Source organism: Phyllopteryx taeniolatus, chromosome 14 (assembly GCF_024500385.1).
Source record: "Phyllopteryx taeniolatus isolate TA_2022b chromosome 14, UOR_Ptae_1.2, whole genome shotgun sequence".
Lineage (NCBI taxonomy): Eukaryota > Metazoa > Chordata > Actinopteri > Syngnathiformes > Syngnathidae > Phyllopteryx > Phyllopteryx taeniolatus.
Genome location: NC_084515.1, coordinates 5,503,561 through 5,531,458, shown reverse-complemented (window position 1 = coordinate 5,531,458; position 27,898 = coordinate 5,503,561). Strand labels below are relative to the sequence as shown.

At 40.8% G+C, this 27,898-nt stretch overlaps 2 protein-coding genes across 3 annotated transcripts; one reads left to right on the top strand and one right to left on the bottom strand.

The window, feature by feature from the left end:
• Positions 1-259: 259 nt before the first annotated feature.
• On the bottom strand, positions 260-1,939 carry rps28 (ribosomal protein S28). The gene is made up of 4 exons (XM_061798441.1): positions 1,845-1,939; positions 1,516-1,563; positions 513-658; positions 260-381 (listed from the first exon to the last, which is right to left on the bottom strand). Exons 1-3 carry the CDS (start codon positions 1,881-1,883, stop codon positions 536-538), a joined length of 210 nt encoding a protein of 69 aa, XP_061654425.1. The 5' UTR covers positions 1,884-1,939; the 3' UTR covers positions 260-381; positions 513-535.
• A 1,803-nt stretch (positions 1,940-3,742) lies between these two features.
• On the top strand, positions 3,743-10,043 carry si:rp71-39b20.4 (potassium voltage-gated channel subfamily V member 2). 2 transcript variants are annotated; one of them, XM_061798403.1, is made up of 5 exons: positions 3,771-3,874; positions 3,948-4,495; positions 5,853-6,486; positions 7,408-7,533; positions 9,576-10,043. In XM_061798403.1, the coding sequence occupies exons 2-5, from the start codon at positions 3,969-3,971 to the stop codon at positions 9,891-9,893; spliced, it is 1,605 nt and encodes a 534-aa protein (XP_061654387.1). In that variant the 5' UTR covers positions 3,771-3,874; positions 3,948-3,968; the 3' UTR covers positions 9,894-10,043. The 2 variants fall into 2 exon arrangements, with proteins under 2 accessions (XP_061654388.1, XP_061654387.1); XM_061798404.1 differs by having other exon boundaries at positions 3,743-4,495; positions 7,449-7,533.
• The last annotated feature ends 17,855 nt before the right edge of the window (positions 10,044-27,898 follow it).

Below are 27,898 nucleotides of genomic sequence, written 5' to 3'. Positions count from 1 at the left end.
TGAACATTTAATTTCTTGAAGGTAAAATGTAGGTTTTCGTTAGATGTTAGCCAAAATCAAAATCATATTTTACTGTGTAGCGAATGAGTTTTTAATTGAAGTACAGAAATTAGTTCTGATTCCATTGTCTCGAGATACACCAGTACACTCACTACAACTGCGTTAGTAACATTGGCAGATATATTCTTTTTAAACTTGCACGGTAAGCAGAGTCAAATGGTGACGTCAGAAAGTGTCAAAATAAAAGGCTTGCACATCATTCTCTCAATGGCCACATTTATTCGAAAAACATTTGAACAAGCGAGATGTCGGCCTCAACGTGTGAAACTTGACTAAATCATCTGCTTCAACGGCGTCTGGTCAGCACCACTTCAGTAGGCTCTGTGTGGGGGTGGAGCGCCGTCAGAAAACACAAAGTAACATTCCTGCTGATCAATGTATTAGATACAAGGGGGTTTGCAATTGAGCTGCAGAAACAAAAGCCATGAAAAAAGAAACAGACATTCACTGACTGAATATGGTGCGGCGAGTCCACCTATCGCAGCCTCCTGGCTTCTCTTTCAGACTCCAGAAGCGTCAGCACATCTCCTTCCCTGACGGGGCCCTTCACGTTCCTGATGATTGAACGGTTGCTGTCGTCCATGAACTCAACACGGACCTACGAGAAAGATGGCACATTTGTTCTTAAAGGCCACAAATATAATTTTTAGAGCAGAGATTTCCAGTGATCATTAGGTCTTCTGTGGGAAACTATCAAATTGTACTAAATTTGTCCAAAACGTATTTATTAATTACTAATAATGTATCTTTGCTCATTTATCTGTCAGCGACAGGCAGATGGTACATATTCTGTATTTCAGTATTTTATTTCTGTATACATTTTGTGATCTTTTTGATTGATTGAGTGGTGTGCCATGAGATTTTTAATTTAGTAAAATTTGTCCCTTGGTGAAGTAAACATTGGTAAACACTGCTGTACAGTAGTGAACAAAAGGCTTAGGGCACAATGTCTGAGCAATTCTATTATGACCATATACCAGTAGTGGGCCAACCTTTCAGCTCAAAGGCTGCATTGGGTTTTAAAAACTAACATTTGGGCTTGTTCGTTCAAAGATGTGGTTTACAAAATATAAAATAAATATATGCAATAGGTAAAATGAATAGCAATTTAGAGTCACGTTACAAAAATTCTCATGTAGTTTACCAAAAACTGTTTTGGAATTCGAACCCAATATTGCATCCGATAGTGGCAGGTGCATTTTAAATTCAGCATAAATATACATTATTATTATTTTTTTAGCAAGGAGAGAGCTAGAGTGGCCACTCATTACACGTAAACAATTAATAATACAATCCACATACAACTAACAATTTTAGAATCATAACTGTCAGAACATACAATTACTCAACTCCAGACACTTAAATATTAATATAGTAATAATATAATAATATTATTATATATTAATAAACCCTGGAAAATATTTGAGCCAACATTTCAGCGTCAACATGGCATACCTGTGTACATTGTCCCTGGGAGCCAGTTCTTCCAAGTACCCGGGTAACCTAAACATTTCAAAAAAATATTTATCACAGCATACTTACAAGATTATAAAGAAAAAGAGACAAACAGAAACCACGCGTCAACAACGAAACGTTAGCTTAGCACCGCAGTTAGCAATAGGACCAACAGGCCTTCGCAATAGAGTCTACGAAGCCGCTAACTAATCCGGCCAAACTGTGTCGTTTAACTCCAAAATTTCCGTTTGCTGTATGATAATGGCGTCTATATTATATAGATATTGACATGACGTGGGTAATTTCCACTTAATTAGAGCTTTTCTTACTCTTGCGAGCTTAATCGGCTGCACGCGGCTGGCGTCCATGTTGGGAGGTTCGACCGGAAAGGACGTCACAGAAATCGCGGAAGTAATGTAAAAGAAGCAATGACGTTCAAGTTTAAAGATTTGAAATTTGTTTAATCAAACTGTAACATTTTTAATATTAAATGAGGCTATATCTGTGAGAAACTATAATATATAAAAATTTAAATATATTAAAACAATAAAATGCTGTGGCAAGTACCATTAGCATGATAGTACAGTATGCACACTTGGTCTCTCTTACAGTATGTAGAACGCAACACAGTGCTGCATTCAAATATCATTATTTGAAATGTGTGCATACAGGTTAGGGATAAAAAAGAAAGAGCGAAATAAATTTGATATCTACTTTCCTTACACTGACAGAAACAAAAGGTCTACTTGAATGAATTTGCAAGACTTTTATTTAAAATTTCATTATTTTCTTTGTTGAGTCAACACTGCTGCATATCATATCCAAGCATTCAACTTAACATTTTGAAACTTGAGTAGACATTGAAATTAGAATACTTAAACTTGGAATTCTTCAAAATTCAGCCCCCCCCCCAAAAAAAAATCAGTTGATATATAAAAAAAATTATCTACACAACCCTGTTGTGATCTAAATAAGATGATACCAAATAAATAATTTCAAAAACATTCCCACCATTAATGTGAACTATAACCTGTGGTTCTCAAATGTTGTCACTCTCATGCTCCATGTATGAATACATGTTTCATTACCTTTCTCATGTGTGTCTGTTAAAATAATGTTATTTTTCAAATAACAGATAAATCGTTAAATATTTCACTGTACATGGGGTCCTTGGTTTTCGATCGAGTTCAGCTGCTACAAATCTGTACATAAGTCAGAACACGCTAACTCTATCACTAACTTATACACTGACACAGTATTAAAGTCATTAATATGGTAAATACAATTTTTTTTATGAGAACAATGAATGTACAACAATGAAATAAAGAAACAGTAAGTAAGTATGTAAGTATGTTGCCATTTATAGTTTTTATTTTTTACTACCTGTCCGCGACCCACTTTTGGGTCCTGACCCACCAGTTGAGAATCGCCGACCCTGAAACTCAAATGAAAAAAAAAAGTAAGAAAAAAAAAAAGTTAAAGAGCCAAAGTAAAAATAACTGAGATAATGTGGTTGCACAAGTCACACACTTATAACCGGGGGATGTGGCTGTGTTCCGAATTAACCAATCACATTCAAACTCATGTTAAATGCGAGTCAGCACACACCAGCCACCATTTAAATAAATCATTCATAGGCAGGTGTGTGCTAACTCCTATTTAACATGAATTTGACTGGTTAATTCTGAGCACAGACACTTTCCAGGTATAAGAGGGTGTGCACACTTGTGCAACCACATTACTTCAGTTGTTTAACCTTACTGTCCTTCTCAATTTTCTTTTTCCAAATGTGTTTTCCAGGTTATAGGTCACAATACTGGAAAATGTATTTAAACTCATTTTTTTACATCACAAAAACCTGTAATTTGAACACAACAGGGGCACCTAGACTTTTTTTGATAGCCACTGTAAGTATTTTTAAAGATTGGACAATTATTATAGTGGCTCCTTTAACCTTTTTAAAATGTTAAATTTTTTTAAATCAACAGAATAATGGCAAATATTCACTTATGTGTCTTCGAGAAACTAATTTGATATGCAGCATCGAGCCGGATAGTCTGCCTTTATCATTGGTATGGACTTGGATGCCTCGCAGCTTCGTTAGTAATGCAGCACCATCATCCCAACACTCTCGTCATCGTCAGAGCTTCAAGCTTTAAATCACAACACTAATCCCTCTGAACAGTATTTTTAACTTGCGTTTGGACAGAAAGAGCAGCAATAGGATTAGAGAATCAGTGAGGTGGCTGAATCCCTAACTCATGCATTTGATCTTCTTACATGCTGAGAGACAAGCACTGCAGCTTTTTCAACCTGGAAGCATTTTGTCACTCCCGGAGGACGACATCCGGATTAAATGGTGATTCTGTGGAATATTGCTGTGGTTATCATCCACTGACTTCACCCACATAATTTGGTTTGTTTGTTTGAAGGTGTTCTGAGGAGCCGTCACGATGGAGAGTATAAAACCCAAGTTGAAAGTGCTGAAGAAACGGCGCTCCAGTCTTTTTGCCACGATAAAACGGGACAAGAGCTTTTCACAAAGCATAGAGGAACAAGAGAGTGAATTCCCGTTTTCCCAGGACAGTTCTGTGAAGTTATGGACATCCATGGACAACCTGGAGACTCCGGATGAGCAGAAAGCTCCGAGCAACGACGCAACAAAACTGAGGAAACCAAACATCGTCAACCTCAACGTGGGCGGGAAGGTGTTTCACATCCCCAAACATCTGGTCCTCCAATACCCCAAAACCAGGATCGGAATCCTGGCACTGTGTGAAGATCCAGCCAAGCGCCTGACACTCTGTGACGACTACAATGTTCTGAACAATGAGTTCTTTTTTGATAGAGACCCAATGTTTTTCCACTACATCTTCCACTATTATTGCAGCAATGTCTTGTGGGTGATGGACAGTCTCTGCCCTGTCAACTTTGAGGAAGAGATGTCCTTTTGGGGGCTGAAACTGAAGGACACTCCGAGGTGTGGTATTCTCTAATACTGATAACCCTAAATACCCTTCGCTGACTTTGGGCAGGACACGTTGCTAGCCAATCACGGGGCACATAGACAAAACCATTCACCCACACATTCAAAGGAAAATTTAGCCTTAAATTAGAACAGTGATAACAGTGTTCAAGGTGGAGCTTGATCAGACCTGAAAACTTTCTGTGTTACCCCCACATTTGCAGAAACTTGCACCTGTTGGTCTTAGAATGGTCATGGAGGAATCTCGAAACAGTGGGAGAGTCCAAGTAATGTATACTGTATGTGTATTTTTATTGGACAGTGTTCATGGTGGGTTTGAAACAGTTCCGAGAACTGTGTCTTTCCTCTACGTTTGCACATTTCCAGCAGAAATATGCACCTGTTGGTCTTCGAAGGGTCGTTGGGGAATCTCGAAACAGTGTTAAACCCCATAAGAATAATCAAACATACAGTACCTAACATAAGGAACAGAAGTTATCCGGAGGTCAGAAGTTGCCCTGACACAGACGTGAGATCCTAATACCTACAGAAGCAAGTACTTGCAATGTAGCAAAAATAAAAATCCATTTTCCCTTTTCTCTAAAACATTTGACTAAGGATTAATCATCCATTCATTAATGCCAGACAGGCTATTGACACATTCTGAAAATATTTGTGGTTTGATATAGGCAAATTATGAAGATATTCTTGGCCCGGGTCAAAATTGATAGTATGTGTGCATGGAAAATGAACAGTATGCAGGTGTTAAGCTGACGGTGTAGTGGTTCACTTGCCTGACTTTGGTGCAGGCAGTGTGGGCTCAGTTTCCACAATATGAGTTGTTGTCTGTCTCTATTTGTGCCCTGTGATTGGCTAGCGACCAGTCCAGTGTGTCCAGTAGCCTTTTGCCCAAAGGTAGTTGGGATAGTCACCAGTTCCCCATGACCCTGAACAGCCACATATTTTACATTAGGACACCCTCGACACATCAGCAAACAAAAAGTACTGTCCTGTATACAGTATATACTGAAATTGTCTCAATTTACTCACAAATGTACTTTCTCTATGTGAAATTTGGGCCTATCACTATATGTTGCTGTCATAGATAGATGAGCAAAGATACATTATTTGCAGTCAACAAATAATTTAACAATCCAGTGAAATTGGATTATATCCCACAGCAGACCTGTGGATCGTTCACGACACACAAATGTGACACGCGTGGCACAGTGCTTGGTAATCACTGATAATTGGTACCTTGACTTACGAGTGCCCCAACTTAGCATGTAGCATGGTTGATTATTATTATTTTTTGCTTTGTGAGAGCCACATGTACTCACTGACTTACAGTACGTCTTCTTGCTTTCTTCAGGTGCTGCCGTATTCTGTTCGAAGAGAAGGTGGATGACATAAGAGACCAACTGAAGGTCAACCAGGAGCTGATTGACGAGATTAAGCCTCACCAGGACGACGAGGGCTACAAGACCATGTTCCTCGGAAACATTCGGAAGATTCTCTGGGACCTGATGGAGAACCCTTACTCTTCCATGTCAGCCAAAGCCTTTGCTGTGTTTTCCAGTCTCTTTGTGCTCATCTCCATCGTTTCCATGACGATGAACACGGTGAACGAACTCAGGCAGTACAAACTGGCTGGCAAAACCTACATGGAGTGGGTGGAGATCGCCTCCATCCTTTTCTTCACCTTGGAGTACTTCTTGCGCTTGCTCACCACGTCCGACATCAAGCATTTTGTCAAGAGTGCCCTCAACTTTGTCGACGTGGTAGCCGTCATGCCGTACTTTATCCAGATCATGTTTGAGACGTTTGTGATCGATTCGGAGGACCTCAGCGCACAGGAAGATTTGAAGGCCATGGCGAGGGTCAGCAAAGTCAGCAAGGTGCTCAAAGTTGTCAAGCTGATGCGCATCTTCCGTATCCTCAAGCTCGCCCGTCACTCTACCGGCATGAGGGCGTTTGGCTTCACTATTCGCCAGTGCTCTGAGCAGGTAGGAAGCAATGCAAAACTTCCTACAAATAAAGTACACTTTGATTCCCAGCCAACGCAGTGGGAAATAATCCAATTTCAGTTAAATGGGCCAGAAATGTGTATTTATTACAAACAATGTAGTGTATTTGTGTTCATTTATCTATGCCAACGTCCGATAGTGACCGGAAAAAAACAATTAAATCGTCTTCCATTAGATAACAGAATGTACAATTCCCAATAACTTGGGAAAGAAAAGAAAGTTTCCTTTCATACAATTGAATAATAACTTTGTGTTCAACTAAATGGACACACATTTCACAAAGAGTAAGTAAATTGGTGAGAAAGTATATATTTCAGTATATAAACTTTCTATGACATGTTTATTTTGGCAATGTGTCATGAGATTCATCTAATGTAAAATATGTGCCTTGGCTGGATTTGGAAGCATTGAAAGAAAAAAATGTGAATTACGACGTGTACAATTAATCTGAAAAGGAAAAATATAGATTCTATAAAAATCAACTGGTTGTATCATCAAGGTTTGAAGGCCTGATGACCGCTTACAAATAAATATCAGTCAATTTTACACTTGCTCGGAAGCTGAAAATGAATAATGTCATTTTTCACAGCGAGACAATGATCCAAATTATACATCCAATTCAACAAAGGAATGGCTTAATCAGAACAAAAGCCAGAGCCGAGATATAAATCCAACTGAAAATATCAATATATTTTCCAAAATGAGATAAATGCCCTCATAATCTTGCCATATTGTCATACATTGAACCTGTTCAATTTTAGCCAATGAATTCTTTTAACAGGATAACATTGACGTGTAAAAACTGTGAAATCAATAATGTCCAATTTAGAAAAAAAACCTGTCAGATATAATTTGTTTGGGTTTTCTGTTGACCATTCCAATTGCATTATTGTCTTTAAGGTGTGTTGTCTGTTTCTCTTCATCGCCATGGGCATCTTCAGCTTCTCAGCTCTGATGCATTCAGTGGAGGCGGACCAGCCTGGAACGCCCTTCAGCAGCATCCCAGATGCCTGGTGGTGGGCGGCGGTAAGGATTCCAGGATTCTGACGTGTTTGTTTTTCCCCCTTAAACTCTTCATTCAAATGTGACGGTGTACCATACCTCACCTGGATTATAATTTATGTATATGGTGGCAATAAATAAATGGAATGATTTTAATAATAACAAACAACTGCATGACTCTGATACATTATGTCAATGTTCATGGCTTCTAGAAATGCCAGGAAGTTCACTGGACCATTAAACACAACTATACTTAATTGCAATGTGTGAAGCTCTTCTTAGAACTCCACTGCACTTAATCAGAATCAGAATCGGATTCAGAATCAGAATCATACTTGGAATCAGAATCAGAATCATCTTTATTTTGCCAAGTATGTCCAAAAAACACAAGGAATTTTTCTCCGATTCTGATTCTGATTTTGATTTCAGGGAATTTGTAGCTCATTCCTAAAACGTTCATCAATTAATAATGATAAACAAATTACCATACAGTTGTAAGGTTCAACAACAGCAACAAAAAAACAGTTGAAGTCAACCAGCCATTCAGTTTCTCTACCACTTAGAGTGAGGAGCTCTGTCTGGTACAGGGATGCATTACCACGAATGGATTGGGAGGTAATAAAAGACACACTTTGTACTCATTCCTAGCAGAGACAAGGTGGGGAGTCAGTGTAGCGAATGGAGGTGCTTGTATTTCTGCACTCTCATCAGGATCCTAGCAGAACTGTTCTGAATATATAGTACTGCAGTTTTTGGGTGCCTTTGCTGGGGATCACATTGAGAAGTGCATTGCAGTAATCTAGTCTGGAGGGGGAAATTTGACCCCAAAAGTCAAGTTCAGGCTAAGAATCATCCATCCATCCATTTTCTGAGCCGCTTCTCCTCACTAGGGTCGCGGGCGTGCTGGAGCCTATCCCAGCTATAATCGGGCAGAAGGCGGGGTACACCCTGAACTGGTTGCCAGCCAATCGCAGGGCACATATAAACAAACAACCATTCGCACTCACATTCACACCTACGGGCAATTTAGAGTCTCCAATTCATGCATGTTTTTGGGATGTGGGAGGAAACCGGAGTGCCCGGAGAAAACCCACGCAGGCACGGGGAGAACATGCAAAATCCACACAGGCAGGGCCGGGGATTGAACCCCGCTCCTCAGAACTGAGAGGCTGACGCTCTAACCAGTCAGCCACTGTGCCGCCTGGCTAAGAATCAGTGGTAGGGTTATCTCACTAAGCACCATCGGAGGAAATTTGTTTCTACATTTTGAGCAGTTTGGATAGGACAGGTGTGTATGAAATTGTTCCAAGGACCCTCTCATAATATTAATGGCAACTAAACATAACTGCTGTGTGTAGTAGCCCTGAATGCCAAAGGAATGAAGACTTTGCCTACCTTTGAGAGGAAAAAGTCATAATGTTACAATAACAAATGGATATTTTAGAGGCAAAGAAGTTGTGTTGTTATTTGACTAATGCTGTATTTTTTCAAGAAAAAAAGAAAGACATACATAAATAACAAAGACGTATTTCGTCACAGTAAAAAGTAATCATTTTACGAGAATAAAGTTGTATTTTTCCTCAAGATAAAGTTATGATATTATGATATTAAGTCAAAGTTTAATAAGGGAAGTCATATTTAACAAGTGAATTTAAAAAATACAACTTTACTCTCATAATATTGCATTTTTTTATTCTGGAAAAGGCACCTTTATTCTCGAAAAAAATATGCCTTTTGTTCTAAAAGTAGTTCTAGTACACTCATGTATTATTTATTTTTATTTACAAAGTATAATACTTACCATATCAGTGTAATTTTATAGTTATGTAAACATTTTGGACGTGATTTTCTTTTCAAAATTAGTCTCTTCCTTGCTTACCGGTAATACATATTAACTTAGAATAGGGCTACCTAAAATAAAATCTCAAACTCTTTTGACTCAATTCACTCAAAATGGAGGTGTCTTCTTTTACATTTGAACAGTTCAATTGTATTACTTTCCAGTATACCAAAATGTAACCAATTTAAACAGCAGTTATGTTTTAAGTTTGATCCTTTTTGTCCAGGTGAGCATTTCCACTGTGGGCTACGGAGACGTGGTCCCTATCTCCTACCTGGGGCGCTGCGTGGCCTTTGGCTGCATCTCGTTCGGCATCATTCTCAATGGCATGCCCATCTCTATTCTTTTCAACAAGTTTTCCGACTACTACGCCAAACTGAAGGAACAAGAATACACGTTTTCAAACACCGAGCGCACCTTCCAGCTCAGTAGACGTCTGCAGAACAAGTGTAACAGCTGCTTCCAAGCCCACGTGGAGGACTCCGACGATGAGGTCCACTATCGGCCCAGCGGAAGGCAGACTACTTTCGAGGGGGAAGAGTGAAAAGCAGCCTGAATGCAATCTCACTAACACTAAATGGCCTTAAGACACAGGGGTCTCGAAAGTCTAAGACCCCCACCTGCTTCCGACTGAACTAGTAAGATGCATTATGAACAATACAAAGGAAGAAATAAAGACAGCTATCAGACAATACTGGTGCTGTGTCATCTTGCAACAATACAAAGATGCTCAGACGTGTATGTATGTAAATAACAATGACAATTTTGGCGGTTCCGAGTATGATATTTCTAGCGACTATTTCATCCATCCATCCATCCATCCACTTTCTGAGCCGCTTCTCCTCATTAGGGTCGCAGGCATGCTGGAGCCTATCCCAGCTATCATCGGGCAGGAGGCGGGGTACACCCTGAACTGGTTGCCAGCCAATCGCAGGGCACATATAAACAAACAACCATTCACACGCACAGTCACACCTACGGGCAATTTAGAGTCTCCAATTAATGCATGTTTTTGGGATGTGGGAGGAAACCGGAGTGCCCGGAGAAAACCCACGCAGGCACGGGGAGAACATGCAAACTCCACACAGGCGGGGCCGGGGATTGAACCCGGGTCCTCAGAACTGTGAGGCTGACGCTCTAACCAGTCGTCCACCGTGCCACCCGACTATTTCATTTTTTTTCTTTTTTTTTTTTTTAATAACAAGAAGCAACCAATCTAGTGACGGAGTGTTATTGGAAACTTCTGGAGATTCTGGGAGTCCCTCCATTGAAGGGGATGTACGGCCCTCTGCGTCCAGACTGTAACTGAATGGTGTGTGTGTGTGAAGCCAACTGGCTAAGTGAAATTTGCACAGACATAGGCAGCTAAAAATTAAAAAAAATAGTTGTTTAATGTAACACTTTATGGCTGGGCAGGAACCTTAGAGAACCTAACTGCTTCTATACAAGCAATTAAAAAGTCTGTTTTCATTAAAGTACCATAGATGGCAAAAGTATAGTCTGTACTCAAGTTTAAGTACAGATACTTGTACAAAAAAGACTGGTAAAAGTAATAATTCAAATCCTAATGTAAGTAAAAAGTACTGAAAAAAAGTAAAAAAAAAAAAAGATGTACGGAAGTAAAAATGAAGTTTTACTGTCAATTACATTGTTGATAAGGACGCAAATAAATGAGACCCACTCCCAAAAGTTTGTAATTGCCAAATGCTGCCATGAATTGGCAGCAAAGCAACTGTTGCCCATCAGAAAAGGCTACAGCCTGACTAAATGAAGCTCCTCACCTCAGTTCAACATAGTTCCTTGGCCCCAACATGTCACAGGATGGGGCCGAAGCAATGTATTTATATTAGAAGTGGCTTTGGGCTGAGTACATAAGCAGCGAATAATGGAAGATATGGTCCCCCCAGAATCTACAAAAAGGCGAATTCACGAATGACGAACTGCGAATACCCGCGGGTTCACTGTATACACACAATACCTGTTTTGTTAAATCGGCACAATGAAAAAAAACCTTTTCTGCACACAAAATAGTTTCCATCTTTTATTAACTTGGACTCATTTCAAACAAGTTGTTTGAGCGTTATAGGGCTCGTACTGAAAATAAAGTAAAAAGGTTAAAATCCATCAGAAATACAGATATCTGAAAAACCTACTGAAGTAAAATATAAAATATTTATATTCTAAAATATAGAATATAACTTTTGATTTGAGGGTCGGATGTCTCCCACTGTCCAAATGTCTACCTGAAAATGTGTGACAACATCGCAATGCTCTTGAGGCACCCATGTCATGTTTGTGTGCATGGTGTGCATCAAACTGGAGAGTAGAGCAGCGGCAGCAGGGTGTGTGTGTGTGTGTGTTTGTGTGTGTGTGTGTCAGCAGCCGTCAAATCCAACAGTGTAATTTTTGTTGTCAAGGATTACTGGGATTTGCACTTGCGACTCCTTCCTGGCCAGACAAGGACAAAGCGTAATCATGAGCCCTGCTATTTTGGAAGCACACGTAATGTGTCTGATCAAATGTCCACTATGCTTTCTTGTATTGTTTTCTTGATCGGTCATAAACCACTCTAGTTGTGAAATTAGCATTTTTCAGCGTTACAGTCCATATGGTAAATTGCGCAGGTGATGTGTAAGTACTTGGCGTAATCCCAATTTGCTCCAGATACAGTAGTTCCTGTTAAGGTGCCAAAAGTGAGTTGGGCCAACACTTGCGCTGTACTGCTGGCTGTGTTACCTCCTCTCATAAGTTAATTAAGGCACTTAGTTACACAAAGAACACAATGTGTCATTGGGCAAAGAGACAGTACCATCTGCTTCTTAAATTGGCGCCTCTCACATGAACAACATCAACACATAGTTTCTCCTTTACAAAGTAAGACAGCTCACAAATAGCAGTAGGAGAGTGCATTTCATCACTAAAAGAAAGAGCAAATGTATATCATAGGGCTAATGATCAGACTCCCAAGTGGTATGAGATACGACTTTAAAGGTCCCATATTTTGGCTATTTAGACCTCCATGGAGTGACTCTCTAACATGGACTTAGTATAAAAGTGTCAATTTCATTTAAAAAAAACATCTTGGTTTTGTCATACGAGTATCCAGAAAAGGCCCATCTCACAGCTATTTCTGTTTGACCCAGTTTTGTATCCACTTTGTCCATATTTGGCTAAGATCACCCCCTTTCCTCTGTTTGGTTGCCTCTGTGTCAAAGACCCAACCCTCACTACTTGTAAGAGCACACGTGTTTGTTATGTTGACAGCGCTGACTCGGGAGTGGAGAGGTAGGCAGAGATCTAAGCTAGTGACGTAGATAAGCTTGAGAAATTTAAATGACCTGATTTCAGGCCAGAAAAACATCTGGAACTCAAGAATGCGTGGACGATATTCATGCATATTTTACATGTTTACTGAGGCACCATAGAGCCAATGTTTACATCCGCAAAACTAGAAAAAGTTGGTTTGGTATAAGGTGACACCTTTAATTCCCTACCATACCACGCTTGTTGAAACTCAAAACACAACTGACATGAATAGAAATGACATTCCCCTAAAAACCCAACAACAGTTTATGATATGCATTTTTTAAATGAGAAAAATACCAGTCTTATACTTTTTTATACTTTAAAAAACAGATGTAAGGAATTAAACAGTTTATGCATCATGATTAATACATTGCGGCTTCTTCTGGTGTCTGTGACTTGGCCACTGGGGAGCAGTATAATTCAGTCACACACACACGTATCTGCATAAATTTTAACAGTTTTCCCGCACAGGATAAAAAATGTCTGTGATATTTTTATGTCTACATGTATTGATGCACCAATTGTGTTAAAATATCCCTTGCTTAAAGCATGGCAACACAGCCACATTGTTGCTATTCATTAGCCCGTCTATGGTATTTCCCATTATGTGCTAGAATTAAACTAGCTGACTTTAAGGCAAACTTATGCGGTTGTTTTAAACACACAAACTGTAATTCTCTTTATTTAATGTTTAGTTTGACAGTAAGCTTCAACTGGGTGGTAATAAACAACTTGAAGTCTCTTTTTTTGAAGAATTGTTCACTAATTGGCGGCACGGTGGACGACTGTTTAGGAAATCTACCTCACAGTTCTGAGGAACCAGGTTCAAATCCCCGCCTGTGTGGAGTTTGCATGTTCTGCCCGTGCCTGCGTGGGTTGTTTGTTTATATCCATCGATCCATTTTCTGTTCCGCTTCTCCTCACTAGGGTCGCGGGTGTGCTGGAGCCTATCACAGCGATCTTCATGAGAGAGGCGGGGTACACCCTGAATTGGTCGCCAGCCAATCGCACGGCACATATAAACAAACAACCAGCCAGAGTCTTCAAGCAACCTACCATACATGTTTTTGGGATGTGGGAGGAAACCGGAGTACCCGGAGAAAACCCATTCAGGCACGGGGAGAACATACAAACTCCACACAGGCAGGGCCGGGATTTGAACCCCAGTCCTCAGAACTGTGAGGCAGATGTGCTAACCAGTCGTCCACTGTGGCGTGTTTGTTTATATGTGCCCTGCAATTGGCTGTCGACCAGTTCAGGGTGTACCCCACCTCTCGCCCAGAGTCAACTGGGATAGGCGCCAGCATGCCCGTGACCCTCGTGAGGATAAGATGTACAGAAAATGGATGGATGGATGGATGTGCACTAATTCTATCAGCCAAACCGCTGCTTGTTGCCAGTTCAGTTCATTGGCACCATGTGGCGCTTGTATCTCAAATTTAGCTCGCAAGTCTAGCAAAAATCAGCTGAAAGACAGCTCGTATATAAAAAAACTTGGTGGCTCATACCTCAAGGATGAGAAATTTATCAACAACAATCAAGCCTCGGAACCAAACGTTGCAACGGTTTGAGAGAGGTTCGGGCCAGGATAAAACTCTGAGGCGTCCGCACCCTGACTGCCACCCATAAAGCCTGTCAGAGCCAGTTATAGCCCAGTGTCTTTACAAAATTGGTATTTGCGTTTAAAATACAACCTCCTTCATTTGGAAATGATTTGAAAGTATTGTGTGGCTCTTTGACAGAAATGCTGTAGGAGCGTCTATTTTTTTTTAGGATGGTCTCTGACCCCACACACCCACATGCCTTTCACAGCTGTCAGGATGACTCACACTCAGATTTTCTTTTCACAGTTAAAAGATTAAAGTAGAACAACGTATGCCTTTCATAAATGCATAATGATCAGATGGAACACTCCACACAGGAAGGCCGGAGCCATGAATCTAGATTAGAACCTAGAGTAACTTGGACTCTGCTGGTAAAACAAGAAACCATCATAGACTGATTTTGGACCATTCCCCCCACTCTACTAACAGTGGACTGACAAACTCTACATGTACATTTTCACTATTTTTGATGCCATTTTTGGATGGATTTATCTTTTTTTTTAGCTGGCCTGTGGTGTGTCTGGTGACTGAGATTGTAAATCTCTGCATCGCTATCCTTGATATATTTTTCCTCTTTGTACTGTGGTCCAATTAGATCCCATCCATCAATGGGGTGTCAAGATAAGATACAGAGGCAATGGAGTCTCAAGGAAAATAGTAGAGTGATATTTTAAGTTCCCACAGACATTTTGTCCAAGTGACAGGCCAGCAAATGTAACCTTGGCCCAATAGATGGCACATGTTTATTAGAGATTTGGTCAAAACACTTTTTTAGCTGTACTACAGTAAAGGCGTAAAGGAGACTGAAATCATGTCTAAGATGCAGATGTCTGTCCATGAAAAGATGGAGAAGCTGCTGAAAACAGCACTTTGAAAAAGTAATCAATGCCTTTAACACATATTGGCCGGATAACGGTAATACACTTTATTTTGGAGTTTTCAGACAGTTCTCCCTCAAACATCTCCATCGCCTTTTAACTGGAACACGTAAAAGGGAGCACAACATAGGATTCTGGGCTCCATCCACTGGCTGCCTGTGCAGTTTATTTTAAGATTTTTTTATTTTGTCATGAACGGAACAGATGATAGGAGCCAAACATGCGCGACTCCAAAACAAATGGACAGTTTCAAAAAGAGAGGTTTAACATACGGGCAGAGGTCAGTACACAGGCAGGCAATCTAAAAAAGGCAACAGTATCCAAAAACGTGAGGCAAAAAGGCGAGGTCGATAATCGGAACAGGGTCTAGTCTTACTGTGAGTCTGTGATGTGAAAACAAGGAATGCTGGAACGCGACGACAAGGAACAACGAACTGGCGTCTAGAAAGAATGAGACACGAGGTTAAATGCAAGGGGTAATTAGGGTGAACGAGGCACAGGTGGTAAAGATGGTCTCAGGAGCCGATGTGTACGAGACAGGGGGGAAGAAAACACCCGGAACACACACCCTTGACATATTTGTTTTAAATCTCTAAAGGGTCTTGTTGTGAAAAATTACTAATATAGCCTGTTACAAATGTTAAATATTATTTTACTGTTCCATAATTTATTGTTTCATAATCCCTGTGTGACATTACAAATGTAGTGTACCCAGTAGTTTGTTTTTTTCTCTTTCCTCCTCATCCTGCCTCAGTGGAACGTGCTCTGTATCTCCAAACGGTCACATAGCACCTTTACTTTCTGAGATGCTCCATCCCTACACTCCTGCTGATCAGCTCATTCTGGAGGTCCTCAATTCTCAATGGAAGCTCAGAGGGGATAGAGTTGTTTTTTTCCCCCATTACAAAACATGCAACAAAAACTGTTGGCAGTTTTTGGGGGGTACGAATGGATTAGTGGCATTGCTATTTGTATTTCAATGGGGAAAGTCAATTTAAGATATGAGTGATTTGAGTTACGAGCAAGGTCACGGAAAGCAATGAACTCATAAATCAAGGTACCACCGTAGACCGTAAACCATAAAGTGGAATCAGTGTAAGTGAAGCTTCCTTCCATATATTCTACTAAATTTGTTCTCAAAGAAGTTTCTAACAGAAGAACTCGGATCATTTTTTATCCCAATGAGGGCTGGAGCCTTGAAAGGAGTTTCATCACTCTCAATCTCATCGGGTCAGAACATGCTTTTCCTTCCACCAAGGCTGAATACATCTTTCAGACCTTGTGTGACCTCAGCATTTTGGAAGCCATCAGTTCAGGTCCAGCATATATATATATACCCCTCAAACCCTTCATTAGTCATCTCATCCGATATTACACTCCCGGAGCCCTCTAACCATCTAAATCTATCAGGTGAAGAACGGTGCTGCCATGAAGACTTTGCTGATGCTAGCGTTTGTGTGATGCGGTTCAACTACAGGAGAATATTAAGATCTGTGTGAGAGAGATGATACGTTTGGTTGTCTCCTCCTGCGGAAACCCCCGCTTGAGACGGGGAATTGTGGATGAAGGACTGGAGCAGCGTCACTACTCTTCTCCTTGTAAGTTTTACATTTGTTAGCCTCTGCTGCTTTGATTTGATCACATTCATGATTTCGATAGCAGTTACGTGATTGGCAGTGTTGGGAAAGTTCATTTTGTACACAAATTGGTTCACAGTTCTGTTCACCGTTCCAAAAATGAACTAGTTCTTAGTTCCTTTTTGTTTTTTTCTCAATATGTTACTGACGGGCTATTTCCCTTAAAATACTGGTATTTCATTTTCTCTTTGTTGTCACCCATTCAGTCCCCAATACAAACAAAAACAGGACTAGTTGTCCTTAATGTGCAAACAATAACACGCAACACAGTATGACAGGAACAATGGTGAAAGGACATTGATAACGTTGCATTCCTCGCAGCGCTGGCTGACTATATGAACAAAATATTTTATATATTCTTATATTACAAAACAAAATAAATTCTATATCATGACAGTGTGATCGTACAGGTTTTACTAACACATTATGAGCCATATAATAATTTTCCTAGTAATCAATTTTTAGCGGCACGGTGGGCGACTGGTTAGAGCGTCAGCCTCACAGTTCTGAGGACTCGGGTTCAATCCCCGGCCCCGCCTGTGTGGAGTTTGCATGTTCTCCCCGTGCCTGTGTGGGTTTTCTCCGGGCACTCCGGTTTCCTCCCACATCCCAAAAACATGCATTCATTGAAGAGTCTAAATTGCCCGTAAGTGTGACTGTGCGTGCGAATGGTTGTTTGTTTGTATGTGCCCTGTGATTGGCTGGCAACCAGTTCAGGGTGTACCCCGCCTCCTGCCCGATGATAGCTGGGATAGGCTCCAGCACGCCCGCGACCCTAGTGAGGAGAAGTGGCTCAGAAAATGGATGGATGGATCAATTTTTACAATTATGTACTGTATTACAAAACACCCACCGAGGAACACATTCACTCCGATTTATGCAGTGTCCCTGAAGACACCTCACGTTCTCACGCAGCTGCGACGTAACTGCCATGAATGGCGGCCGTGGCCGCACTGAATTGGTTGCCCAATGCAGCGTTTACCTGCCGATTTATGAAAGCTGGTACATAATCTGTTCAGACGGGTTTTGTCCTGCAAGTCCCTAACAAAACCTGGCACTCTTGAATGAAAATGAAAACCTTTTGTCATGATCCAAGCCCTGCACTTCCTCTTTTGGAGCTTGGGTGGCGCCGTGTGACTTATCTCTCCCTCTCCCCCTCTGTCTCCCCAGCAATCAGCATCACCTGTGCAGCGCACCTGTCTTCAAGCAGCACTGATTACTGCCTGCATTTAAAGCTTGTCAAGTTCTACACCCTTTCGCCTGAGTATTGACGCTTGTTTTGACTCACTGGCTGACTCTCGTACGCCCAGGTTTTGTGATACAATAGTAATTATCCTACGACCCGCATCTGTACTCACCCGATTGTGTTTTCCCCCGTCTCCAGTGTTCCTTCCGTGCCTTCCCCATCTCGCTGACCGCTCCAGCCATGCCACCAAGTATTCCACCTGCTTACGTTCCCGCTTCCTGCTCGCTTTTCGTCACGACGGTCTTCCACCTCGCCTTGGATATTACACTGAGCCAACCTACAATAAACCATTCTATATCTACTCCCTCCGACTCAGTCTGCACTTGGGTCTAATCCAATTCACATCCTACTACGCTCTGTGATACCCTTCTTTTATGCCAGAATGAGCGTGTTCTCAATTAAGTTAATCAGGAAGAAATTAACGAAGTTCATTTCACGTTCGCACAAATTAAGACCGAGTTCATAAACTTTCGTTTATTGAACTCGCTCAGGTACAACACTGGGGACTGCAGGATGGATAACCTTCATTTTTGACAGTTATGTACAGTCCCCTCCAAAAGTATTGGAACAGCAAAGTCAATTCCTTTGTTTTTGTTGTATACTAAAAACATTTGGTTTTCACATCAAAAGATGACTATGAGACAAATGTTCAGAATTCTAGCTTTTATTTCATGGTATTTACATCTAGATGTGTTAAACAACTCAGGACAGAGTACCTTTTGTTTGAAGCCACCCACTTTTCAAGTGAGCAAAACTATTGGAACATGTGACTCACGGGTGTTTCTAGTTGCTCAGGTGTAGCCTTTTAGATTGATTGCTTAAACATTAGATAGTGATTGTTTTTGGCTTTGGGTTACACCTGTGAAAACTGCATTTGCTGTTAAGCCAACATGAAGACCAGAGAGCTATTATGGGAGAAAAGCAAACCATTTTGAAGCTCTGAGAAGAGGGAAAATTGATTAGCGCTATTCCACAAACACTGGGCATAGCCAATACAACAATTTGGAATGTCCTGAAAAAGAAAGAAACTACTGGTGTACTGAGCAACAGACATCAAACAGGTCGCCCAAGGGTATCAACAGCAGTTGATGAGAGAAACATTGTGAGAACTGTGAAGAAACAGCGAAAGACAACAGTCAGTGACATCACTGCCAACCTCCACAGGACAGGGGTGAAGGTATCACAATTCAGTGTTTGAAGAAGACTTTGAGAGAAGAAATATACATGCCATACCACAAGATGCAAACCACTCATCAGCAAAAAGAATCGGAAGACCAGATTGAATTTTCCAAAGAAGTAGAGAGATCAGCCACAAAAGTTTTGGAACAAAGTTTTATGGACTGATGAGACCAAGATTAACCACTACCTACATGATGGAAAGGCCAAAGTATGGAGAAAGAAAGGATCTGCTTATGATCCAAAACACACAAGCTCATCTGTGAAGTATAGTGGAAGAAATGTCATGGCTTGGGTTTGCATGGCTGCTTCTAGAACGCGCTCATTCATCTTTATTGATGATGTAACTCATGATGGTAACTCATTTTGTTTTCAAATTTACAGAAAAATGCATCCGAACTAATCGGGAGAAGCTTCATAATGCAACAAGACAATGACCCAAAACACAAAGCCAACACAACAGAGGACTTTATCAGGTGGAAAAAGTGGAAGGTCTTAGACTGGCCAAGTCAATCACCGGACCTTAACCCAATAGAGCATGCATTTTACCTCCTGAAGAGGAGACTGAAGGGAGAAACCACCAGAAACAAACAAGAACTGAAAGAGGCTGCAATAAAGGCCTGGAAAAGCATTTCAGATGAAGAATGCAACAGTCTGGTGAAGTCAATGGGTTAACGCAGGGGTGTCAAACTCATTGTTGCTACTGGCCACATCGTAGTTATGACTTTCCTCGGAGGGCCGTTAGGACTGTGAACCCATATAAATGAAAGGTTACATCATATAATTACATACACTATACGCAACACAATGAATAATCCGTTTTGAAATCAGAAGCCGATAAAAACATGTTCATCAACTATTACATTTCTTTTCAAAGGGGGATTGGTAACAAGAAAATGCTTGCAAATATCTCAATGTTATTACACCACAACACAATGAGCAATTTTGATTTGCTTTCACGGGCGAATGATGTGGCGAGCCGGATCTGGCCCCTGGGCCACCAGTTTGACACCAGTGGGTTACATGCTTGATGCAGATATTGCAAGTAAGAGTTATGCCACCAAATATTAAATGTTATTCACTTCAAGTTAATTTAATAGTCTGTTGCAATAGTTTTTCTCACTTGAAAAGTGGGTGGCTTCAAACAAAAGGTGCTCTGTCCTGATTTGTTTAACATATATAGATGTAAATACCATGAAATAAAAACTGGAATTCTGAACTTTTGTGTCATAAGTTAACTGTTCCAGTTAAGAGGCGAGCGGCAGCATTTTGAACCAGCTAGAGATGTTGGAAGAAGGACTGGCTGACTCCAAAGTAAATTCCATTCCATCTGAGATGTGATAAAGACAAGGATTTCTGTTTCAAAGTGCTGCTGTGTAAGAAAAGGCTTCACCTTTGCCAGCTGCCTGAAGAGAATAAAGTTATGTGTTATGTTAAATGGTGTTAAGGGTTTACAAGTTCCGACTGTGAATGTGTATTAGCTTAATCCTGATCTTTGATTGGATGACAAAGCCAGGGGCGAACCTAGTGACGACAAGCCTGTATGTTTCTGGAAGATAGTAGGCTTGTTTTTGTTTTTTGGCATGGACAAACATAATTTTCTTTCAAAAACAAAACAAAACAAAACGGCAAAATATGTTGAAAATTCAGATTTTCAAATGTAAACAGATTGATTGAGATATTCTCATAAGCCCTTAGAGTTTATATTTACTTTTGTACTTAAGTACATTTCAGTCTACTTAAATAAAGTTCTACTTTTACCAAAGATTTTTTTTTTTTTTACACAAGCATCTGTACAAGATGTTTATGCAGTTTCCCTGTTAACCAGCAGAGTGTGCTAGTTATCTGCTATTACAACAAGCAAACCATGCCAATAAGGGGGCTTACATTTTTTGGGGGGAATATGTAAGCGAAATTTTTCACGTAGCCTACCTGCTGCTGCGTTTCCTTCTAGTGTGTTGTAAAATGGCAACTCACCTCATGTGATCCTTTATCGCCTTTAGACAAAGAGGAGAAATGTGTCCAAAGGCGGCTCCATGGGCCTTCATTGGGGACTTAACACAACTCTTAATACCAGCACTATCATGTCGCAGTGTAGAAACCATAAATACCATTTAAAAAAAATGCAATACAATGGTCCCCCACATATATGCAGTTGGAAATACGTAAAGTCACCTATTGCGACAGCTTCTGTCATCTTGGTGCCCAGGAACTATTTTGAAGTAAGTTAAGGAGTTTCATTTAGACAAAGGTAGGGCTTTGCCATCTTGGGGCATCTAAAGGCAACTATAAACCTTTTTTTTTGGGGGGGTGGGGGGGGGATCAATCACTCGCAGATTTTCGCGATTCACGGTAGGGTTTGATTGGGCGAAGTCTCTATTGTTACGTCGGAATTTATATCATCTGGAGCTGCACACAAACAATAGTTACGTAATAAAATGACAAAAACATAAAACATTGAAATATAATAAATCATAATCACCAGAGATGCTGATTATTAAAGGTATTAATGTGTGTATATCACTACAGATATGTTTTACTAGTCAAATTTGCCTTTAACCGGTTTTTCTCAGACCAACCAGAAGACGGAAAAATGCTGATGTCATTGAGGGCCAACTCGAATGCGAAATCTGATTGGCCAAAGAAACAGTCCCATTGCTATTATAGTTTAAATGACATCGCCCAGCACTACTGATTCTGTTGATTGACATGGCAACACGGTCGTCTGATTGGACAAAAAAAATAAATCATACATGTACTGGAAGCAGTGCAGCCAAGAGAAATGCTAACGAAATGAAGAGAATAGACTGCATGAACTAAATTAATATAATTTCATGGAACAAATATTGGAATTTATGTTGTAAAAGTACAGGTGCTTGTGATAGTGTCTCGCCCAGCAGAGAATGCCTTGCTGGCCCTTTCTGTGGGTGGGCTTGAAACAAAGTCCCACTATGTGTGCTTTTTGTCACTAGTGGACATATGTGTGTGTGTGTGTGTGTGTGCGTGAGAGAGAGTATGGTCAGGACATACACTCACTGACACATCCGTCTGCGTGTGTGTGAGTATGTTATGATTGCTGCAGGCCTGATTCTGAATAACCCAAACTGTCAGATATTGTTGGTTGCCTGCATGTAAATTACAGTCTTCAAAACACCTTTAACTGTATGATTAACTCCACTCACCAGACACTTCATTAGGTACACACATCTAATGCTATTCAGTATAAGACACTGCATTTATAAATATGATAGTGTGATAATTTGCAGTGTTGATTGGCACTGTCTAAAGATTGTTGGCTTTTAGTGTGTTTTGGTTGCAGTGTAAATGTGTATCTCAAGGCACCACTGTACTTTATCACTTTACATTTTAACACACTTTTAGGCAGCTTGAGACTACATGTCAAGCCCTCGTATTGCCCAATGGTCCACTTAACTCCACTTAACAGCTGCTGAACACCCAGACTCATTCCAAAAGGATGGTCCAAATTCATTCAATTGCTTTTACGGACATTTAGCTGCAGCCGGCACGTTGCACGACTGGTTAGCACATCAGCCTCACAGTTCTGGGGACCTGGGTTCAATCCCCGGCCCCGGATGTGTGGAGTTTGCATGCTCTCCCCGTGCCTGGGTGGGTTTTCTCCGGCCGCTCCGGTTTCCTCCCACATCCCAAAAAGATGCGTGGTAGGTTGACTGAAGACTCTAAATTGCCCGTAGGTGTGAATGTGAGTGCGAATGGTTGTTTGTTTCTACGTGCACTGCGATTGGCTGGTGACCGGTTCAGGGTGTACCCTGCCTCCCGCCCGAAGATAGCTGGGATAGGCTCCAGCAGCCCCCGACCCTAGTGAGGATAAGCGGTAAAGAAAATGGATGGATGGTTGGACATTTAGCTGCATGACACTCCTGAGGTAGTGTCATGTGTGAGTACGTCTGCAGGCACAACATAAATGAAAGAGTCCTGCTGTTTTATTGTTCATTTGCAACACACAGTTTAGAAACATATGGAAGTATAATCCAATAATAATAATTAAAAAACAAACCTTCATTGCTTCACATTAATGTAATATACTGAGCTCTTCTAGGGTCCATAAAACAATGAACATGAAATTAACCGTTGCACTCCACTTCTTTTATATCAAGCAGGTGTAACGCTTTTTTTTTGTAAACCGCTTGATTGCCAATAGCCTGACAAGGAGTGACAGCTTCAGGAAGGCACGGTGTAATGAGAAGATCCCAGGGGAGGAAGGCGAGCCACCAAAGAGAGCTTTCTTGTTGTCTTCCAGTGTTCTCTGATCTCCTGGCTGCATGACTAGGAACCCGGACCAACTATCTTTAGCCTTCTTACATGCGGTATCAAAAATAAACACTTTCTTCCTTGGGAAAAAAAAGTACACATTTGTCAATCAAATTTACATTGTTGCCTTGCCTAAACAACAGGAACAATTGACATATCCTGCCTTATATGGTAGAACTGAGTGAGAGATAATGTATTTTCCTGGCTATTTAGTGCCAAATTAGCTTTATTTGAACACCACAGCCACACTGAGTATACCCATGTCTCCAATGTTACTTTCTTCCTGATATCATCCTGTAAAACAAAGCTCAAGTAACGTCAAACTGAGTACATTGTCTTATATAATTTGTATTACACTTATATTTTACATTGTCTGGAAGTAGGGCTTTAGCAGCAACAAGTTAAATAAAACATTGTTGTTGTATTATTATTATTATTTAATATCTGGCAATGAGACTTGCACATCTCTGTGGAGATATTGTGACCCACTCTCCCTTGCAGAATTGCTTTAATTCAGCAACAGTGGAGGGTTTTCGAGCATAAACACCTTTTTTAAGGTCATCCCAGAGCATTTCAATCGGATTCCAGTCCAGACTTTGACTAGGCCACTCCAAAACCTTCATTTTATTTTATTTTTTTCAAGCTACTCAAAAATTGACTTGATGGTGTGTTCTGGATCATTGTACTACTACAGAACCCAAGTGTGCTCCAGCTTGAGGGCACAAACTGATGACCGAACATTCTCCTTGAGGATTTTCTGAAAATAAAAATAAAAATAAAATAATTAATCCTGCAATTCATCCACGTCGTGAAGTAGCAAAGCAGCCCCAGACTATCACGCTACCACCACCATGTTTGACTGTTGGTATGATGTTCTTTTTCTGAAATGCTGTGTTACATTTATGCCAGATGTAACGAGACACACACCTTCTAAAAGATAATATTCTCCCTCAAGTCTTGGGAAGCATTCAGATTTTTTAAATGTATTTATTTATTTATTTTTTTTTTTTTTTTTGCAAGAGTAAGACATGCTTTAGGGGTGCATGTGTGCGTGTGCTTGTGTGGACTCACAAGGAGCAGTACAAAAAAGTGAATACAATTCAACCTGCCAAAGTGGCTAGTGGGAGTGGCTATGCTCCTCGCCATAGTGAAAAGTGACCCGCAAATGGTGGGTGTTAATGTCAAGCCCCCTGAAAAGTGATGGCTTTGGAGATGCAAGGTTTCCACCCGACACCAGTGATATATTGCATATAACAACAATGTGTGGTCGTTCATGTAAATAATGCAATGGAAGGTGGCTTCATAAATAATAATAAAAAAGTACATCTCTATTACAGCGATGTCATCTGAATTCTCTGAGTATTTTTATGAGAACGATATATTATGCCTAGCTTCGGAAAAATTGACCCCATGGTTCAGCTTGCAGAGAGAGGGTCACTGGACGGTCACTGTTCGGTGTTGTCATGTCACCATCACTCTTTTTGTAGGCAACCTATATTTTATATTTTATATCAATCCTCAGATGGTCCTTTCATTGACTTCATCCACTGATTCTCTGTCGAATTTCCAATATTGCTTCATGAAAATACAACCCCAAAAAAAATACTTAAGTAGAGCAACAAAGTATTTATGCCTGGTTACAGACGCTCAGTCATTCCAGCCAAAGAAGCCAACACATATAGAAGCATTAGCTATCACTTTGTCACAACCCAGGGGCCGCAGGGAAGTGTTGATGCTGAACTAATAGAGCTGAGCTGGTACACGGTAGTGTGGCAGCAGCAGCTGCTGAAGCGACTGCGGGCAACTTTTCTGCAGTCAGAAAGCGCGAGTTGCATGATCTGGGCTGAACTGTAGAACAAGGCCTGCATTCTCTCTCCAATACGTTCTTCATTAGACATATGTTGTCAAATACATTGGGACCATCTTTATCTTTATTTTCAAGTGTGCTACTTCTCTATCAGTCATATGATTCCTATAATGCTCAAATTGCTATTATTTTCAGGCTGATGATGGGCTAAAATGGCCTGACAGTTACACAGATTCCCGACAACTGTGCCCCAGCACATTCGTGCTGTGTGAGGGTAATCACATATGTCGTGAGGAATGATACACTTTACCCTGATTGGTCCCCAAATGATTAATTACTACACATGTCTTTTGTTCATATCCCTATGCCAACAACGTATAGTGACATGTAGAACAATTAAATTCTCTTCCACTCAATAGCAGAAGGGCATGACCTGTGTGTACCTACCTGTTGCCATATATATATATATATATATATATATATATATATATATATATATATATATATATATATATATATATATATATATAATTTAGAAAGTAAATAAATACTTTTTGCGACATTGTTGTTTGTTGGTGTAGCATTTACGTATAGTATATGTGCCCTAGCTCAATAAAGGTTAGGAAACACTGGCTTTAGGTAGATAAAGAGAGACAGAAAGACAGACATAGGTAAGTAGGTAGATGGAAATGTGAAAGTAACATGAAGCCAATTTCTAGACATTTTTAAGTGACGTGTGATGAAAATGTGTTTTAAAAATACATGCATATATTGCATTAAATTAAAATCGGTTTTATGCTGTGCGAGTTGTACGTACTGTAGGTTGTACCGCTTCTCATATGTGATGCAACTGTTGTTACTTTGGTGTGTAACACTGATGTCACATGATGCTTCTTCTCTCCACACATACAGTACACGTGCTGCTTGCTGATGTAACGTCGTCCAAACTTCCCTGAATGGAAGTACACTGTTTCAATGACACCGCATCTGACAATGTCACGGAGAGTAGCATGGTTTAAATTAGATGTTTCTTTGACTTGCTTGTCACTCTTATCAATCAGGTTCATCTCAGGGAGGTGTATGTGTGTGTGTGTGTGTGTGTGCATGTTGTCATGTCTATCAACTCAGTGCACCTCACCTAATCAAAGCGAAGCTGCTTGTGTAACTTCCAGTTATCCACCTCACCTCAGTGTGTGATGAAAAAAGAATCAGGATGCATGGATTTCTGGATGGGTTGATACTGAATGCATGTCCTGTGTGCATGCGTGTGTGTGTGGTTATGTGGGTATCTTTTTGTTGTAAATCAACAACTAAAGATGTGTTTTAAAATTTTTGTAGTCGACTATACTGTGATAAAAGTCGAGTCAAAGTTGATTAATAGATTACGTCATTGCTAGTTTTTAAGCACAGTACAGTGGTCCCCAACCATTTTTTCCGCCACGGACCAGTTTTACATAAGGACGTATATCAATGGACGAGCGTAGAAACAAATACCGCAATAACAAATGATTAAAAATACAAGGCACCATTGCATTAAATGTAGTTGTTGTAATTAGTGGAAATCCTGCGCATGCTTCTTTTTAACAAACCGTCCGGTCTCGTCTTGTGTTCCATAGCATAGCTTGTTGCAAGACGTGACATCGTCACCTGGGTCCAAAGAATGAAGCACTGAAGACTCAGGTACGAAATGCACAGCATTCCACTGGTTAATGCTGATAAACATACTCTTTCACCCATTTCCTTATCATCCACACCCCCCCTAAACTCAAGAGAACACCCCCTTAACTTCCTGTACTCTATCCACCTGCCCTTCCTAGACCCCCCGGCATGCTTCTTTCCATCTTCTTCCATCCATCTCTCTTACTTTCTTTGCTCCTGCTCCCCTTCCATTCATAATTACTCCAAGTTCCCCCATCCCTCTTTCTCCCTTGTTTTATGCCTAGCTCTTGCTACTGTTTTGGAATCTTCCTCTCTTTCTTTACCTGATGCTGTCCTCCTCCTGTCGTCCACACTGCAGGTTTGCCAGGCCTATCTTGTTAAATGATAATGTTGAAATGCTAAATCACACCGCTGCCACTGTCACCGCCTCCCTCCCCACCTCTGGTGACGAAGGGTCTCTGGTTTCACTTTGCGCTGTCATCCTATCCAGTGGCACTCATCAATACCAAATGCAGAGGCTCCATCAGCCTGCGGCATTAGACAAGGGGACGTGCGGGGCCTGGAGAACGCCAGGTTAATGAGCATAGGAATGATTTGGAATGATCACACTTTCTTCTGTGTGTGTGGTGGCGAGGGTCTCTCAATGTCATTGCTACACTATCACAGCGCAATAAGGGAATATCAAATTCAATTTATAGGCAATGAAGAGCCTCTGCAGGGATACTTTGTGTGAAATATATGTTCACCCGAAGAAACACATTAAAATGCACTATGGGTCATTTGAAGAGTAACAAATGCAGACCACTCCCCAGCAGTGAAATTATTTGACCTGCAAATTGATCACATTTGCTTGCAAGTGCACTCGTCATGTTGCTGCAGCCCTTGGGGGCGGGGGGTGGGTAGGGGGGGCTTGTGGTGGTGGGGGGGGGGGGGGGGGGGGGGGGGG